This window comes from Ixodes scapularis, unplaced genomic scaffold, assembly GCF_016920785.2.
Source record: "Ixodes scapularis isolate PalLabHiFi unplaced genomic scaffold, ASM1692078v2 PGA_scaffold1__304_contigs__length_218370807, whole genome shotgun sequence".
NCBI lineage: Eukaryota > Metazoa > Arthropoda > Arachnida > Ixodida > Ixodidae > Ixodes > Ixodes scapularis.
This window is the reverse complement of record NW_024609846.1, coordinates 97371971-97391529: the sequence shown is the minus strand read 5'-3', so window position 1 is coordinate 97391529 and position 19559 is coordinate 97371971. Positions and strand designations below refer to the sequence as shown.

Genomic DNA, 19559 nt, shown 5'->3' with positions numbered 1-19559 from the left:
ATAGCGTTTTGGCAGGTGGGTTGGCAGGCTGCGGTCAAAATAGCGTGGGTGATATTGCGTGCTTGAATAAAATTATTTGACGAAACATGTTTTTGAAACCCGGCGTGAACAGTATAGTCCGGTTTTTGAGGACCTGGTAAAAGTTTCACGAAATCGCAGCACCGGGAGAAAAGCAGCACAGCACGTATCGAAAGTCGCATCGAAAGAAGCATCGAAAGCAGACGACGGTACGGAGTCTGCTTTTGATGCGAGCTGCGCTGCTTTCCCCCGGTGCTGCGCTTTCGTAGAACTTTTGCCGGGTCCTCAAAGATGAGGCTACCGTTCACGCCGGGTTTCAAGAATCTGCTTCGTCGAACAACTTCAATCAAGCACGAAATGTCACCCACGGTACAGTGTACTAGATCTACGGCTATTTTTATGGCAGCCTGCCGCCATTGCGCTGTCCGCCATATTACTATGATGGCTAGAGATGATATAACTCTACCTAAAGATGGCCGCCAGTGACCGCATTCCGGTCCATAGGAGGAGCTGGTCAAACGCGATCCAGCAAATAGACATAGAGATCAGTGGTGTCGCCACTGGCAGCCATCGCTTGACACTAAGCAATACACGAAAGTATGGGAGAAACGCACAAAAGTAAGAATATTGAAGCATGTACGCTACGCTCGGAGGCGAGTATTTTATGGTGTGCTGCGATCCTTATGTTGGGTGTTTGGAGATCGAATCGGTATTTGTCAAACGTTCGAACGCTGAATAAAAAAAATCAAACCTACCGGAGCACCTACGGCTCAGCTGGCAAGCTTGCCCTCGTAGTGGAGTAAACAAAGGAACTTGCCGTCAATGAGACCGTCCTCGGGGAAGCCCAGAAGTTGATGAATGTCAAAGAAGTTCCGTCTCGACAGCGGCTTTCCGGGAGTGAGCGAATTCCGCGTAGCAAAGCCTTCGAGCTTGTCGTCTGCTAACCCCAACTCAACGAAACCGTCACCGACTCCAGGGTAACTCTAGGTAACTCTCGCCTCATACATGTTTCGCCGAGCGGAGTCACTCTCGGCCACAAAATATTTATTTATAAGAACTGCGAGGGCTGTCCGTTTTAATGTTTGTACGTAAGCTATTTGACGGACTTATTTATCGAAAAACAGCCAAAACGTTTCAGTGGCGACAACAGCTTAGAAACGGGGGAAACGGCACTTTTTCTCGTTCTTCCCATAGAGTTCCATGCATTGGCTGGTGTCAATCAATGGCCGCCGGTAGGGACACTCGGCCCCAGCCAACGTTACTAGATGGCCCCAGCTGCCGAGGCCGCGGTCCGCGATCCAGCGTACTACAACAGACATCAGTGGATAGACCAGTGTCATCTCTGGTGCGCGGGCGACGCCATGTTTGTTTATGCTGATACCTTGGCACAGTAGGACGGCTCCGCTTTTTTCAAGACTTCGTTTTTTTTTTTTTTTTTCTTTTAAATACTTTTTCCCATATCGTAGTGCAAGAACGTCAGATATACATAGTGAAGAAAGCTCCAAGAACAGTACCGATGGCAAGAGTACTGTTAAAAGAAAAAAAAATATTGTTTTATGCAAAGCCCCTTTTTTCACAGGAGCCTGCGTTTGAGAATAATATTATCCATTAATTCGCTGGGGGCTTGTATTTCGGACACTGGTCTACACACTGACGCGCGGTATTGATCTCACTGAGCTGCGGCGGCGCTGCGATCGCGCCGGATCGGCCAGGCGGGCGAGATATGAGAAAAACAGCTGGCACTTTGCACGTGCGACGCAGCCTTTCGGAATCCCGCAAACCTGCGGGACATTTGGTTCTGCCGAAAGGTAGTGGAATGAGCTTCCACAAGTTTCAGGCGAAAACTGACAGACGCAGAAACTAGATATCCTGCCCGGATCGAAAAAAAGTTTTCGCCTCGCACGGGTGACCGCTTGTGTAAGCCTTCTGTGAAAGTAAGTGCGTAGCTTCGGCTAAGATCGTTGTTTCCAGAACCAAAGCATGTCTAGGGGGGTCATACGATCCAGACCACCCGGACTTCGATCATACAGTGTATACACACAAATTGCCGCCCAAGAGTTCCTCAGTTGCTCGCTACACCCAGGCATCGTAAGGTGTAACGACTCCCGATATATTCGCACGCATATCGCTCAATCAGTTCTTACCAGACTCAACGTAGTTGTATCCCTCGAGAGACTCGTACGCTTGCTTTGCGTCGGCCGTAAATTAGCTCGGCGAAAAGACCAGGCAGACGACAACGTGCGCCACCAAGGTTTGCGGCAGAAACTTGGCCGATGTTAGAGTGCCTTCATACACACGCGCGCTTTTGCTCAAGTGGTTACATCTCAGCCATTTTTCCTCCCAATCGTATCTTTTATGCATTCTGAAGTGCGCGCAATCCGGTGTCACTCAGCTCGAGCACGTAGCTTTGGCTAATGCATTTACGCCATTTTACCGCCCAAGTCACGCACCGAGTGCGCCAGAGCGTCACACGCTGGCACATGCAGCGTAACAATGGGTGTCTTCACCCTGAGACAGAGAGACACGCGGGCACCCTAGGCGATGTGGCGTTGGAGCGCCAGCGCTCCTTGCTCACGGCGTAGGGATCCTGGAAGGCAACTCCACCAACGCACAGTTTCTCGCTGCATCGCTGCTGCTCGAGCTCTGGTAGCGAGCGCCAATAATCGGACATAACAAATAAGAGAAAAAAAGAACAGAAAAAAAGCTAGGAACCCCGCAGCCGCTTCGGTTAGCGAACGTACAACCAGCTTCGCAATGGGGAAAACACGGCGAGAGCGGCCGCTATTGCACACATCCGTCCAGCGCATGCGCAGCTCTCCTGTCGTGTTTGTATACAGAGCGCGCCGCGCGTCGGTGTATAGTGTTCCTTCCAGAACAATATTTTGATACGATTCTTTATTGCTACGACAATGTCGTAGTGACGTCAATGTAACCTTTTCATGGCAACTTCCTCTCAGAGCGATACTATGTGCGTATTTGCTACATAACTGAAGTGGATTGCACAGGTACTGTTTGGTGATGTATCGGGTTCCATTTTATGAAATGATAGAATAATTTATATGCTCAAAGGCTGACCTTCTGTTGAGTTTGGTACTTGTAGCATGACGGCTCGACGCGGCTTCATTGCAGGAGCGCCGTATACCACTATCCATGAGGCAATACACGAACTGATAAAACCAGGGGTGGATAAAACAACACGTGGAAACATTCAGCAAAGTTAGGATTTCATATCGACAAGAAGATAGATAATGAAAATATCGCATGGCGTGGTATATATGCGACTCAACTTAGTAGGTTGAGAAATCAGGAAAGAATGAGAAGGAGAAACCGAGAAAAAGCGGTTGTTCATTTGCAAACACTAAAACAGAAAGAGGGGGGGGGGGGGGGGGGAGTGTGGCTGGGGACTAAATAAAGTAAAGAGGGAGAAGAGCTAAGGAGAGAGAATGACCCTAATATAAAACAATATAACAAGTACGCAGTATGTACTTTAGAATCTAGAGCTGATAACATGTGGACTATGCGAGGCCGAGAGTTCTGAAGAGTATTCATGCCTCCGTATTTGCGCCGATGAGTTGGATTCGTAGAGTCTGTTACCCCCGTTGTTTGGCCAATCATTTTCAGTTTTAGGCACCTGTTTGTAGAGATTTTGATGAGTGATGGACATAAAGTACAGCTGGTCGAAAATTGACATAAGATGCTTGACATCGTAATTTTTTTTTTGTTACTCTGTGCTTATTTTTGGAGGAAAGAAAGGGTGCTCTAAGAATGCATAATGATAGGCTGTATACACAGTTGTGCCCGTTATTTGAAAATGTAATGCATTACCCTTGCAAGCAACTCAGTCTTAGTTGTGGTTTACCATTAATAATTACCTTCTTCATTAAAAAATATACTAAATTTCTTTTTACTTTTGAAATTGCAGTTAAGCTAATTTGCCCACATATCTTCTCCATAAATAGATGGACACAAATACGATGCCTTCAGAAATGGATTGCAATGCTACTTCTGATTTCCCATGTCGCCAGCTTTAAATTGAACGTTGTAAAAACAAAAACTGTCGGTTCTGTATTTCGTCTCATTATATTTAATATCAAAAGTTGTCGTCGATGCTAGCAAAGGTAAATGTGGAAAGTGTGGACAGCAGCTACGTTGTTTGCATGGCTTTGTACCCGATACTTGGAAAACGCAATGGATTACAATGACGACAAAGTCTCAAATGCTATGGATTGGCGCTTATGATTATTTTCGTTATGAAGTACTTGACTGCATAACTTGCTACGTTAAAAATTACACCCAAGTTTGATACGCATATTTTGCATTTGTATAGATTTCACAGCAAGTTACTCCCGCGAAATTGTATTATAAAAATTACGAAACTATTTACAAAAAGCAATAAATAACTTCACGAGTTTGGTGGGGGTACTGTGAACAAAAGCAACTATGAGAAAAAAAATAGCGGTAAAACAATAGGATAATATCTTTACGATAAGTTGCGATAAGATTTTAGTGGCGAAACTGAATGACTGACATAAAGTTATTATCTCTACACTTGAGAAAAATAGTTATTGAGCTACATAAACCAAAGTGGATATCTTTGAAAACTTAAAAGATATCCACATTTGCAAAATTTAAACATCTTTTCTATAAGACAAATTGCTGCTCGTTCGCCTGATGTGTTTGAGACATAGGAAAGAAAAGAAAAACAATAAAAACCAGCTTTTATATTGTTGTGATATAAAAGTAATCTTGAAATATCCTTTCGGTCTGCCAGTAATTCAGTGCAAAAAGCTGCGCGACAAAAAAGTGGTAGCGAAAAGGTGGCATATTTAAAGATGCCTTCTCTTCGTATGCTGTGCAATATTTATTGTAGGGGTTGGTAATAAATCGATATTCAGTTAGCGAACTCAGGGTTGAAAAAGATGCACCTAGAACCCCAATCTAGGTCCTTTCTAGCTTTAATTACACCTTTCTGTTTTACTTTGTGTATATATTTTAATCTTCAAGTCATTTTTTTTTCTTTTTTTTTTTTGTGTGTGTTTAGAGGTCATCACTTTCAGTTCTTTCAAAAATTAATCAAACAGATGTGTTATTCTCTTTCACTTCTAAGATTGTAGACTTCTGGTATGGCAAACAAATGAAACAACTTGTTCTCATTTGGAAACCATAGTAAGGTACCTGCGTCTGTGTGTCCTTCCGTTTTAACTTTCAAGCCCCGCCGTTTGGCAACGAGGATAATTTTTGTTGCAGTAAAATAATCAAAATATTATTTTGTGATCGAATAAACTTTCACAAAGAGTGGAGCCAGTGGGGTACGTACACCGTGGCTGAGGCGTAGAGTTTAAAACGCACCATCAGCGCGACCGGAGCAAGCGTGCGAGCCGGCAATCTTCTTTGGCAAACCAGATTGGCGGCTATTTAATAATAAAAAAAAAAACCAAACATCATCTTCCCGAGGGGAACCATGGGCATCGCGGAGTTTCCAACAACGTTCACGCGATGTGTGATTTTGTTGCTTGCGCCAACCCACTAACTGACGGGACTGTTGCTTCCATCACACTTCATCGGAAGAACGGAGTGAAGTGGAGTCAACAGCGGGTGAACTGAACGCGCGCAAAATTGGTTTGCTCTTTATGTTTATACAGCCTTGATGGAGGTGCGCCTCAACGGGTAATCGGTCTCTTAGCTGTAGATGAGAAATTTAGCCAGTGCAGTACAACCGCTAACCTGGGGTTTTTAACGTGCATCACGCAGTAGTGATCACACGAACGCGTGCCGGTACGAAACTCATCCAGATCGAAACGGACGGGGGCGGCGGGGATCGAACCCAGGAGGTTCCCAACGCAAGCTTTCGCTCCACGCTCCGAGCTGAGACGCGTTAGCCCACTCGGCCACTTCCTCCCGTACGCGCGCAGCGCGCCCCTACCGCTGCTTATATTCACACTTGAAGGAGAGGAGACTAGAGGAGGAGAGTTGCGCATCCGCGAGCGGTGTGAGTAGAAGCGAACGCACGCGAAGTGCACGCAGCTGGTAGGGAGAGAGAGCGGAGAGAGTAACGCGCAGCTGTTGGGGAGAGGGAAGGAGGAGAGTTGCGCATGCGTAGTGTGAGTGCGGACTACGACGCCGCGGGACATAGAACCGAGCAAGAGATGCTCCGCATCTAAAAAAGAAATCTAGAAGAAATCAACCCACCTTCCGTTCGGTCCTAACCACGGTGTAAGACTTCTCTTCAGGAGAGGACAGCGCGCTCCTCGCGCAGTGCAGATAAAGTTCGCTTTTCACTCTCTCTCCTTCTCTCTCTCACTGTGGTTTCAAGCGGCGCCGGCAGATGACTCGTCGACCCGTGGGCACGGCAAAGACGGCTCGTGCCGCCTCATGCTCCACATGCGCAGAGCTCCAGCGAAGTTGTCGCTCGTGCAAAAAGACCACGGTGTACCAGGGTGTCATGGCAACGAGATAATTTTTTTCGCTGTCACGCAGTTTCGCCGTTTGGCCGCCGGCGACACTGTCAGCCGCGGGCACGGTGGCCGCGGAATAATGCAGCCTTTCTAATGCCCGTCGAACGAACACTATTCAATTCCTCGCGCCGCGCGTTCAGCCCCGCCGTGTCCACACCTAAAGAGTATATCTTACACCGTGGTCCTAACTCATCGATGCCCAGAGCTCGCACCCATGCGCACGCTGTATCCGGGGCAACACAAAAAGCTGTTTATATAAATTTTTCGTTGTTTTGCGCCGATCCACAAAATGACAGACTGATAACTTCCGCCACGAGCTAAACCAGCCAATCAGAACTGGATTCTGCGGGATTGACTTCCGGTAGTCGGACTGAACGGAATTCAGGTTCTCTGGGAACATTCAGTGGCTCTACCCACGAATGATTAGAACCAAAGTTCGGCGTTCTGCCATCCCGGCACGCTCTCGTCTCCCCCTCTCCCTCACTTTCTCGGCACATAATCATTGACAGTCTGAGAGCTGCAGAAGGTGTCTCTTGAACACCCGGAGTCCAACAGGTGCTGCATGACTTTCGCCGTCTTTTGGCTGCGCACGTGAGCTCAAGGAGCACGAGTCGCCGAAACGTTGTAGGAGGCTGGACGACTGAAGCTCCTCCCTGCCGTTCTCACAATGTTAGTGGCTATATATAGTACATAGCGTGCATGTGACGTCATTCGCGGCCACGCCAGTATTTGATGCGCCGCGAGCTTTGGTTCGCCATGTTCGTTTCACACTGCAGAAGTGGTAGTTTTGAAAAAGACAGGAAGTACAAATAACCGTCGGCACACAGCAATGATGACGCTTGCAAGCTATCTATAGCTGAGGGGCGTTCTTTCTCGCGCTCCAGGGCATCAAAGATAAGGAAACATCGTACCCCAATATTTTAGGTTCCATTCGGTTGAGTACACAGACACCGTCCTCCGGCTTTCAAGAACAGTTTGACAGATAAAAGTAAAGGTCCCAACTCTAAAATGATCGTTTTGCCATTGCTAGTATAGGGGTCGGACCACTGCAATGTATTAGCGTGTTTGAGTAGGCACGTGTTGTACCAAGTTTGACAAGGTTACCCTCGCGTGCGCGTCGAGTATGCGCGTGTACAAGCAAGGTGTCCGTTAATGTAGCGAGCTGCTCACATCTAGGCACATTTACGCTTTCGTGACTGAATCAGGCCTCTCCTTCGGGGAGCGTTCAGAAGGACAGCAGCGGCACACTCACCGGAACCGCCGTGCTCAGTAGGCCGCGTTGCTGTCGTCTGAACCATGCTTAAAAACATGCATTTTCCGGTCGTCACTTAAAGGAGCTGTGCAACGATATTCAATCGGAATGTTTTTCTCTCTACACGAGCTTACTGGCACACCTGGGACTCAAGGATACTCGCACGCAACGCCATTGGCCAAGAAACTCCTTTGTTGCGGTGGAATTTCAAGGACAAAAGCGATCATTTTCATTCAATCTCTCCTTTGCAAAATTTCATGACGTAACTCGGGGATCGCAGTACACCCAAGTGACGATATTTGAATGCGGTTCATAGATTGGACCCGAGCATTGCGTGGGCATTCGACTTGGGCTCGTGACAATTGCTAGCTCGAGAAACATTCGGGTTGTGACCCGTGTCCAATCGCTGCAACGACGACAACAGCCGAGCCGTAACAATGTCTGGAACTCAGCGCGTGTCCTGCGCTTTGCCAACCCCAGCGCGTGGCTATGATCTACATTGGCGGCATATAATCGGCTCCAGATCACGTGGCCGCTTGTTCTGGCTGCGAGTTGAGGGGGTGAACGCTGCTCGTTTTTCTTTAATTTTTTTCTGGGACTCCTATTGCGTGGGGTGAAAAACGAACGCGTGTTTCATGGGTCATTAAAGGAGCTGTGCAACGATATTCAATTGGAATGTTTTTCTCTCTACACTAGCTTGCTGGCACACCTCGGACTCAAGGATACTCACACGCAACACCATTGGCCAAGAAACTCCTTTGTTGTGGTGTAATTTCAAGGACAAAAGCGATCATTTTCATTCAATCTCTCCTTTGCAAAATTTGATGACGTAACTCGGGGATCGCAGTACACCCAAGTGACGATATTTGAATGCGGCTCATAGATTGGACCCGAGCATTGCGTGGGCACTCGACTTGGGCTCGTGACAATTGCTAGCTCGAGAAGCATTCGGGTTGTGACCCGTGTCCAATCGCTGCAACGACGACAACAGCCGAGCCATAACAATGTCTGGAACTCAGCGCGTGTCCTGCGCTTTGCCGACCCCTGCGCGTGGCTATGATCAACACTGGCGGCATATAATCGGCTCCAGATCACGTGGCCGCTTGTTCTGGCTGCGAGTTGAGGGGGTGAACGCCGCTCGTTTTTCTTAAATTTTTTTCTGGGACTTCTATTGCGTCGGGTGAAAAACGAACGCGTGTTTCATAGGTCATTAACGTTAGGGATCCGATTTAAGCGGTATTTGTGCACAGTACAAAAATTGTTGCATCGCTCCTTTAACGTCAGGGATCTGTTCTAAGCGGTATTTGCGCAAAGTACAAAAATTGTTGCATCGCTCCTTTAACAGCTGGCCGCCACCACTTTTATAATTTGTCCATCGGCGATAAATTAGAGTAAGACCCTTACTGGCAAGTTGTTCTTGACGCCATCTACTTGAATGGTGTTTTGACGTCGTATCTGTTATAGGGCCGATTCCCGTGATATAAGCGTTGCGTTATCCAAAGGGCGCCACCAAAAAGGGTCACACGGTCGCTAAATTTAGCCGGCCTACGTCACGATAAAGTTAATGAAACATATGTTCTATAAACCTTGCGGGCAAGACATCGTCCCAAACATTTAGGCGAATTAATAAATTAATTTACCACTGGTGGTAACTAAATAATTATTTTAAAATACTAAATATCCGCTTCTTTCCACTGCACATATTGTGTATACCGCGTTTACACAAAAAATTAGGAAACAGTTAATTTTTTTAATTTATATTTTTGATATTATTTCGTCCAAAGTGCAGCTAACTCGTTGGTAATTTTAAAAAACAAATTGTCTCGTTTGTCTCGGGATTTCCGCTTCGGGTGCGAGAGGTTGAAATCCTGGCCGATCAATTTTTTTCAGACACTGACAGGATTAGAACAAGACCGCAGCATGTTTTGCTTTGTTATTGTCACAAACGTTTCGGAATGGCGGTGTCACGTAACCAAAAACAAAAATTGGAACCCCCCAAAATTGTCTTAACGCGCCAACTCCCGCTTTATAGTTACATCCAGTGGACTATTTCTTCTGACTTTTTTCAAGAATGTATATGGCGAAGGCGTTCAAAAGATTCGCAATTTACATTTCTGCAAGAGCTATCGAACCATTGTGCAAAGGCTGAAGGACCATCTACAGATGAGCGTTTGCTTAACATCCATTCTGCATATGTTACGTGCGAAGCTATGCGCCGTGAAAATGAGGGAGAGGAGGAGAGGAGAGCGTGCGAGAATGTCAGAACACCGAGCTCGGGTTGAATTGATCAGTGGGTAGACCTAAAGCTAGCTGTCTCTGTCTTCACTGCACTCGCCGAACGTGTTAGGATGCGGCGAGGCATCTGTCAGTGACTTTAGCCCTTGAATTGGCTGACGCGCTTAATACGAAGCTCGTTGACCTTGGATGTAAGCAGACGTAATCTCCCGTAATCAAACGAAACGTAATAAAGAATGCTTTGCGAATGAGCCTTTACTTGAGCCAAAACTTTTCGAAAGCAGAAGGCAGTACATGACTGACATTGACGCCATATCAGCGGCCATTGTGATGGCCTCGCTGCCGAGTGCGTGCAATTCTGATACGTACGTTTGGCGTTATCAAATTTTTATTTCTCGACAAGAATAAGTAGGGATAAACGTGCCAGCATGGACGCTATGACGCGACGTGCGAGCCATGTACACGAGCCCATGTTTCCTTCAATCCCTTTCCTTCCCCCGCTCCCTTTTTCGGGGTGTCTTTCCCTCCTCGCAGACCAAGTTTGTGGTGGTGGAGCGTTCCACGGGCACGGTGCTGCGCACGCGGTTCGTCACCGACCCTCTCTTCTTCTTCCACGCGGTGAACGCGTTCGAGGACGACGGCCACGTGGTCTTCGACATGGTTGCCTACGAGGACGCCAGCATCATGGACCGCTACTACCTCGACAGGATAAGGGAGTCCGGGGAGGCCGACTTCGACCCGGACAACCAGGGACACTTCCGGCGCTTCGTCATCCCCGTCGCCAAGGTACGTGAGCGCCTCCTCAACGAAGGACAGGGCACCCAGGTTGGCAAGGTGTGCTTGCAATCGCCTTAGTACCGCATGCCATACTAAAATCAACATACATTCATTTTTTATTTCTTCGTTTATTTATTTTTATTTATTTATCGCAATATTTGTTTAATTGTTTATTTATTTATTTTATAATGCCTCAAAGGCCCATTAGAAAATATTACGTGAGGGGGAGGAGGTGCCAACGTAGAGAACAAGAAGAGCACCACAATAGACGATTAAAACAAACTACACTCTCAAACAGTTCATAGAGAGTTTTAGTAGATCGTAATCTAGAGCTACGCTTTGCTAGCGGGAGCTCGTGCCGTCACTTTGAAACATGGATTCAGCACGCGCCCGCTGGTCCCGCTCTCCGTGGCGTACGCTCTACTAAATCTCTCTAATACAATGAGAGCGCTAGCACGAGCTAGTAGTTCGAACCCGGCTTAAAATTGATAAAGATCAGGCCACCCTTACAGGTTTCAGTTTTTGGTTTGCTTCGGCTCACAAATCCGCTGACCATGTAAACATTGGAGGAACACCAAACTGTCAAAGATCACTTCGAATAAAAAATAAATTCGTCCCATCAGTACGCCTTCAAACAAACAAAAGACTAAATGTTGCCAAATGCTCTAAAAAATGTAACTGCAATAACTGTCCGCCCATTTTGCAAGACACAAAGTTTTGAAAAACAAGCTTTCTCGTACATGGAAAATGCTGTTCACGTTCCTAACGAAGACGATCGTATACGATCGCTTCCATTGTGGACGTGAACAGCTTGGCAAATGACGAGGTGCGTGTATTTTCTCAGGAGCAGATGATACTGAAGAAATACCAAAATATCTCCAATGCCGTCAAAATCAAACACGACTCCCTTATAATGAATTATAAAAATTTAAGACGGCAACTGGACGTTTTGTTAGGGGATCAGATAGAAAAAGAATAAAGCAGGAGATAAATGCTTCTGACCTTTATCCTGCCCATAATAAAACGAACAATACGTTGCCTTAGAATTTTTGATGTCCTATTATTGGCTCATTCTAAGGCATAATTTATAAGCCGACAGATACATTAAAGTTATTAAAAAAAACACAACATCTGCGTAAACAACATTCACTGATCAGACCTAAAGCAGCTCTTACTTGAAGTAGATATTCACGGCCTAAAAGTATTTAAACTAGAAAGTGCAAAAACAACTTTTACCCCACCACTCTAGGACATCCATTTGTTGCAGGAAAGGGCCCGGTTGCTGAAGTCGGCTAAAATAATTGATTATCACAAAACCCATATAAATCAGTAGAAAACTTGCTAAATACAAAGAAGATACTTCGAAACCGAATTTTTTTTCACTTCTGTCAGGATTAATCTGCCAATTACGGCATTGACGGCTTGGCTTTGAAAAGCGTCAGAGTGTGAAAAGATTGCGATTCTTATAACACATGAAACACACAACCTTGTTCGAATGGATAATTGATGTATGGTGCTCACTAAACGCCGAGACTTGTCACGTTTTGCTATTCCCTTACGCGACTAGATTACAAGTCTTAGAACATTGCACGAATTTAATTACAATAGTCTGGCAAGCGTACACCGCAAGTTATTGTACCCTGGCTTTTAAGTTTTGCGCAATAAAAACGAGCACACAACAAAATGCAGACACGAAGAGTTCTTAGGGCGATTGAAGATAACTGGTCGCCTCTACAGTCGGACCTTCACCGACTTTCACCTTGGTGTGCGAGTTTGATTTGCTGCTCGGCAGTTCTCGCTTTCCCGACCCGAGAGCGGGCACGTGTTTGATGATTTCAAAATCCTCCTCGTTTTCTGTCTCGAAGGCAAACAGCGTGAAGGAGGGCAACCTCGTGGGCCTCAAGTACACGGAGGCCCGTGCCTACCGGCAAGACAACACCACCATCTGGCTGACGCACGAGGAGATGGGGTACAAAGGTAAACGTCGTGCGCCAATAGACCGTTTGCAAAATAACCAAGGCAGAAAAGAAAATACTGAGAAGGCGCGTTGCATAGGCTCGCCTTATCGGTATAAAAAAAATTGAAGTAAATAACCTTGTTGACAAACGCGCGCCTCCAAAATGGCTTAAAAAATTCAAGTAATGCTTTTTAACGAAACCCCCAATCCCAACATATTGTCCGTCTGTCTATCCGGCGTTCCGTGTATTTTCCGATAAATTTAAAGAAAAGAAATTATCCTCACGTGACCAGACGCCACGAGACCTATACACCAGCTCAGTTTCCTCACTAAACTTTAGAGGGGAAATTGAATAGACCCATCTCACTAAGCGATGGACGTGTGAGCGAAGCACCCATAACTTTAGTTCACTCGAGGCGTGCAGAGCCCGAGACTGTTCGAGCCGTCTCGGGCTCTGCACGCGCACAGATCCAGCAAGGTTGTCGCACGTTCTAAAATACTAAAGTTCCCTCGAAGCATTGCGGCGGTGGTGACATAACAAAGCTGTCTCGTGAGTTGCGTCTGGAGCAACGGCACGAGCTCCTGCTAGCAACGCAAAGCTCTATACTCTGTTCACCCTTAAGCTGAGGCTGCAGTCAAAGTTACAAGCGCGTGCTAGCCCGCACCCCTGGCTTTGAGACGTGCATTTCTAGCGCAAGCGCTCGTTCCGCGGAAGAACGCTTCAAAGCAGTGACCTTGAGTTCTCGTTCTTGTGGCATTAACTGCTCAGCTAAAGGGTAAGATAAAGTGAATTTAAAAAAAAAGAAAATAAAAACGAGTTAGAGGGGAATTTTAGAGTACTTTTATTCTGTGAATCTAAATATGCGTTCATTTTCCCCGAAGATGTAACTAAACGTGAAAAACGCGAAGAACCTTCGACTAGCATAGTTACGTCAAAAAAGGATAGTTCGGCCGCCAAGCGCGTGTCGCTCGTGTGGGCAGCGCCTTAAAGCCCCTCTATCTTGGGAAAAGTGGCGCCATTCATTGTTGTGGGAATGCTCGAGACACGTGCCGCGCGCTCCTTAAGAACATGGCGTCCGAAATCTACCTCAGTGATGCTATACTCCGTTTCACACTTAGCGTGCAACGCTGTCAAAGCTACTGGCGCGAGCGCGTGGCTTCATCTATGGTTTTGTTTGCGCGAGAACGCGTGCGAATGATAAACAAGATCAAGCCCCGTGCTCGCGCCAGTGGCTTTGACAACGCTGCACACGAAGTATGAAACAGAGTATAGTAATGCGCTGTGCCGCCATGATCTTCCCAAGGGCTGCACGTTGCACGTGCCTCGTGCATCGGCGCACCTTGAGCTATTTTCGATACATAAAGGGGTTTTACAGCGCCTCATTTTGCAGGCTTGCCAGGTACATTCACCCCCACTGACACCACTCGTGACATCTTTTTCTGGCCTTCTTGAAAATAGCGAGAGTGCGCGTGCATAGCTTTGATAGGCGCTGAAGATGTGCGAGAGCGGAGATTCCGAAAACTCCTTTTAGAGCGTAACGCTTCGGGAAGGAGGTGCTTCAGCGGTAGTTTGAAAATGATTTTCTGGAGCCTCCGTCCACCAAATTTAAAAATAATCTCGATATTTGTGATACTGGAGACCAAATGAAGGCAATTTAAGTGCTTTTCCTAATATACACAGAACCGCTTCAGCTTCTTTTTAAGGGTGAACGGAGTATAGCGTACGGTCGACTAAAATCTTCTAATATTTCATCATCTGTTCTGTCCTGTGGCGGCATGCATGCGGGGCAAACTCTGGCATATCTGTCTTTGCACGCCCAGAAAGACTATAGTCCGTTGCAACCTAAGAACGAAGGGCGAGGGTAAGACGGGCCGGGGAGGAGGAAGCAGACGGAACGCTGGAGAAGAGAGGGGGAAACCTTCTCTCTTTAGCGTTCCGTCTGCTTCCTTCTCCCCGGCCCGTCTTACCCTCGCCCTTCGTTCTTAGGTTGCAACGGACTATAGTATAGGCTAGTGTTTCTGGGCGGCCGGCACAACATGGACCACATCTAAGCAAATAAATAAAAATGCAAACATTTCTTTTCCGTACCCCTTTAAGCTGAGGCTGCAGCGAACGCCACTTGCACGAGAGCACCTGGTCTCTGCTTTGAAACGTACTTCCGCAGAACAAACGTCCGCGCTAGAAATGAACGTCTCAAAGATGGGAGCGCGGGCTAGCTCGTCCATAAAAGCGTATAGATGTATCTGTTTCCTGTCGTTCTCAGTCACGTGGGTTCCGTATCTGGTATGCGGGACGAAAAAATAATAATACATTTCAACCTGGAATATGCGAGAAAATACAGGTGAGGTAAAACAAGAATGTGTGACAATCAGACAATTTTCGTAAACACCTTCCAGCGGCGTGGAGTGATCAAAACGATGTTTTACCGCATATCAGCAGTGACGACGTTCAAGATGGCTGCGCCCTCGTGGAAAAGGTTTATTGCTATCCTTGTGTGCTATGCACGCGCACGTTCTGGATGACTGCGAGCGTGCGCTGGCCGGACTGTGGTTTAGCACATAGAGTTATTATAATGTACTCTGGAGGTTCAACTGGCGCTAGTGTATAAGCGACTTCCAGAAGCTGAATTGAAGCAGGCAGTAACCAGTGTGCTTTTGCGTTGCTCCTGTGCGTTCCTGCGTGAAAACGCGGGTGCATTTTGTCTCTTCGCCTGAAAGTAACATGAATAACTTTTATTATTTGGGTCGTACCGAAGAGTATGTACCTTTATCAGCATTGTAAAATCGTTATTGCTTTAGTTACAACATTTGTTTTTATCAGTAAACGACGTTAAACTTCGCTATATTTCAGGCCCAAACCTCGGTTTCATAGCAGGTATGTAAAAACGAGCAACGACTCTAAGGAAAGTAACAATCGAAAAAAAAATGTAGAGTGCTTTCTAGGCTGGCCGGCATTCCGGTGATGCTTATATATTGCTGATATGCAGGTCCTGTCACATATATGAAAATGACCCCGTCGTTCATCTTTACGAGTAATTAAAAAACATTCAAAACGCAAAAAAAAAAAAAAGTGGTCTATGAAAGGTGTTTTATTATTTTCTATTCCGGGCAGCTTTTATCGGGTACCTGTTCTCTGGCTCATCCCTATTTTCAAATATTTCGAGTTTGTCGTCGATGTTTTGAACGCAGGACAAGCATCGTTGCAGATATTCATGAGCAGAAAGAATAAAGCAGGACTTATTTAGTGCAAATCGGACTATATAAAGTGGCCCTCAACTTGTTTTTATCTTCTGCATGCACAAGCAGTCACTGATCTAGTGTACTGCGTAGTTCTTGCGGTCTCTCTGGGTTTTCCACATGTCCTTCGTTCGTTTGGCACGCATATCCCTCATGCTGGAAAGCGCCGACGCCGTGTAAGTGCTAGCAGTGTCTGACAATGCAAGTAAATACATATATGAAGCCGTTTTAGCACCGTTTCTAATGCCATGGGTTTGAAATAAAAACGCCGTAACTGACCAATTATTTCGTCCGCGTGACTTTGAAAATTTCCAATCTACCTAGTACGTACGAATTATACATGATATAATTGCTCTTTTAATCAAGCGCAGTTAGAAAATGCACTCGCTTTTTCCCATATAAATACATTACCGGAAGTCAATTACCGACTGGTTGCTGTCTCCTTCAATTCGGAACAGTACACTAGCGCCATTTGAACCTCTAGCGTACATTATAATGACTCTATGGTTAAGCACGTGTGGACTGTGATTTTTGCAAACAGCGGAAACGTGCAGAGCTGCAGGCGAATATCCCAGATTATGCAATAGGTTCATAAAAGCGTCAGAAAATCTTTACTACTGATCTTTCTCGTCCTTGATGTCAGCTCTCGGTCCTTTCTGTGTGTGTGTGTTTTTTACACTAAAGATGCAAGGTGGCCTTTTTAAGGCTAGGGAATCGTACACGGAGGGACACTGAGGGAGAGGAAGAGGTGAGAGCGTACGGGGGACGTCAGATCGCCGATTTATGATCGAAAGGAATAGTGGGTAGGCGCAAAGGCTAGCCGCCTTTATATCTACCCGCTGTCTACTTGCAATCAGAGCGAAACAAGAGTGTCGTCTGCTCCTCACACAGTGTATGGCGTTCAAACACGGGGCGCCGGCATTTGACGTTTGAGCGCCATGCCCTGCGTGATGCGCAGAGGAAGCTCTTGTTTCCTCTAGTTGAAAGGAAGCAGTTACTACAAACAAAGGCCAGCTAGCCTTTGCGCCTACCCACTAATCCTTCCAATCAAAGCTCGGTCTTCTGGCGTCAACGTAAGCACCCATCTCCCCCTCCCTTTCAGTTCCTCTCCGTGCAGGTTAAGATCCGGAGGAGACATTTGCCTTGTTTCCCTCAAGTTCAATTCCCGGTGATATGTATGCGGCGCCATTGATACCCCCCCCCCCCCCCCAAAAAAAAAATGGTCATGAAATACGTCATTGCCAGTATCACTGAAGCAAGGCCAGAGAAAACGTAAATACCGGTGGTTCTATATACTCGTATATTATGCATTGTGGTTTGTGTACCATGTCTTTTCTTGAGATAGTCAAGATGTCCGGTTCCCCTTCTCGGCCGACGTTCTCTTCGACCTATGACAAGGTCGACTGAACCCTGATTGTCAGTGCATGCGTCAATGTCACCTTCGTCGCACTCTACCCTCTACAAGTAGTATCCCGATTCGGGTAGCAAGGGGATCCCCATTGTCATAGTGACCGCCTTCTCTCCTGGTTGGTTTCTGCAGGATACGACCTTCCGACCATCAATCCCAAGTACCAAGGCAAGCAGTACCGGTACACGTACGGCAGCGGCAACTTCGAGAGGCACGGCGAGTGTCGGAATGCCGTGAGTAATAGCAACACAAAAACAAAGCAAAAAAATTACGCGGTTGCGACTCGAGTATTTTGGTTGGGTCAGAAGTTCCTACGGATGTGTTTAAATAATTACGGGCATTCCTGACCGCCGTGCGTAATTTTGATGGCATGCCCCATTACGATCGATATCTACAGTATTTTCAACTCTGTCACAAGTACTTACCTTATGATAGGTATCAATACTTGATACCAGTTATCGTTTCTATCTTTCCTCAATCTGCGAAGATAATATTTATTGTACTATTACGATTCCTGCAAGCAGCTGAGCACAAATCCACGGTGCTCGCAAGGCTGCCTAAGCGTGTTGCCATCTGTGCCTTCCACCAAACGATTGGCAGAGGCTGGTGTGCTAGGACAAAGAGAGGAAAATCAAACGAGATTCGCGCTCGCTGCACCATCTTCTTTAGTGGTTACCTGCTGGAAGTCAAGTGACTGTGCCGTTCAATCCTTGATTGCGGACATGTTCAAGTTCGAGCGCATCTTACACCTACCGTTCTTTTCACGTTTACTTCAACAGAACAAGGCGTTCAAAACTGCGCTTCCACAGGTCATACTAGACGCCAGTAGCTCTAAGGTTTTTAACGAATCAGTTAATAAGTTTGTCTTTTTCACAAGCAGCGAGATTACTGACCTCATTTAGCACGCATACCACTGTGCCTTCAGACACCGCGTTTCAATCATTGGCCAAGTGCCTTAGTTGTGAGCTTGTATAGTAGTAAACAAGAGCACTATGGGCACCTTCGGTACTGTGAGGAATAAACAATTTTTGAGTAAATCCGTATTTTTACCCTATTTAAACTTTATTTAAATGTTCTACTGCGATATCTTTAATTCCGCTATATACATATCACACGTTTGGATGATTCTCAATAATTCTCGAATGCTGTCATGTCTTATTACACCTGAGACTGCGGTGGAAGAAATCGGAAGAACTTTCAGTAGAAGGAACAGACACAGAGAACGTCTCAGTAGAAGGAACAGACACAGAGAACGTTTCAGTAGAAGGAACAGACACAGAGGCGTTCTCTGTGTCTGCTCCTTCTACTGAAAGTTCTTCCGATTTCTTCCACCGCAGTCTCAGGTGTAATAAGACATGATTAGCTACCACCAGCTCGCCTGCACTCTCACCGTCTTTTCGAATGCTTTACTAGATATGGGTGGGTGTGAAAATGAATACCAGAAACTTCGTCACCAAGGAGCATGCATCCGCCCTTTGTATACTGTAGTTTTGCAAAGCTCTGACTAACTAAAGCTGTCGCAGGTTTCGTCCACTGACCGTAACTCGCGTTAGGCGGTAATAGCTCTGGAGACACTAATGCACTTACTCCAATCAGACCTTCAAACAGAAAATCCCACACCTTACAATCCCACTCTCTTAAGCTGGGCGATTAAGGCTTTACTTTTAAACTTAAAGTTTATTGCGGCCTCCCATTTGGTTTCTTGGATCTGGTCTCCCCCTCCCGTTCTGTAGAGCTTGTAGGGCCTGCGCTGAAAAAGAATCAGCAGCCATCAAAAATGAGATGCACAAGAAGCACGGTACGAGACACAATCAGGATCTGGACCACAAAACCGCTCGAGGAATATCCTTCAGTATTAGGTTCTGTTAATATGTAAATACATTTTATTATTGCGTTCTACGACTCCTTACTCCCGTAAACAATTACCAAGCTCATAGCAACACATTTCTAACCTACTGTTCTGACCCATTTGAGGTCTGGTTTAAACAAGGGAGGTGAAGGGTATAAAAATGATATTGCTCTATACTGTTTTGTCACGAACTGATTTCAGACGCCGCACTCGTCCTGCGAATAGGAGAAGACATGGAGGTGAAGAAAGTCACAGCGAACTTGGCCGATTGGAATAGGTTAAGCAGGGGATGAAATTGTAACAGCTTTTAAAAAAAGATGAATGTAAAAGAAAAAGGAAGATTCATCGGTGGATGACTATAAAAGAAAAAG

At 46.1% G+C, this 19559-nt stretch overlaps 1 protein-coding gene across 1 annotated transcript in view; it reads left to right on the top strand.

Moving 5' to 3' along the window:
• Positions 1-19559, top strand: part of LOC8040957 (beta,beta-carotene 9',10'-oxygenase) — a 115359-nt gene that overhangs the window by 78881 nt on the left and 16919 nt on the right. Inside the window, exons 7-9 of the mRNA XM_040501238.2 lie at positions 10495-10746; positions 12603-12714; positions 17472-17572. Of these exons, the coding sequence (XP_040357172.1) occupies positions 10495-10746; positions 12603-12714; positions 17472-17572 (465 nt within the window). The remainder of the gene's footprint in view (positions 1-10494; positions 10747-12602; positions 12715-17471; positions 17573-19559) is intronic.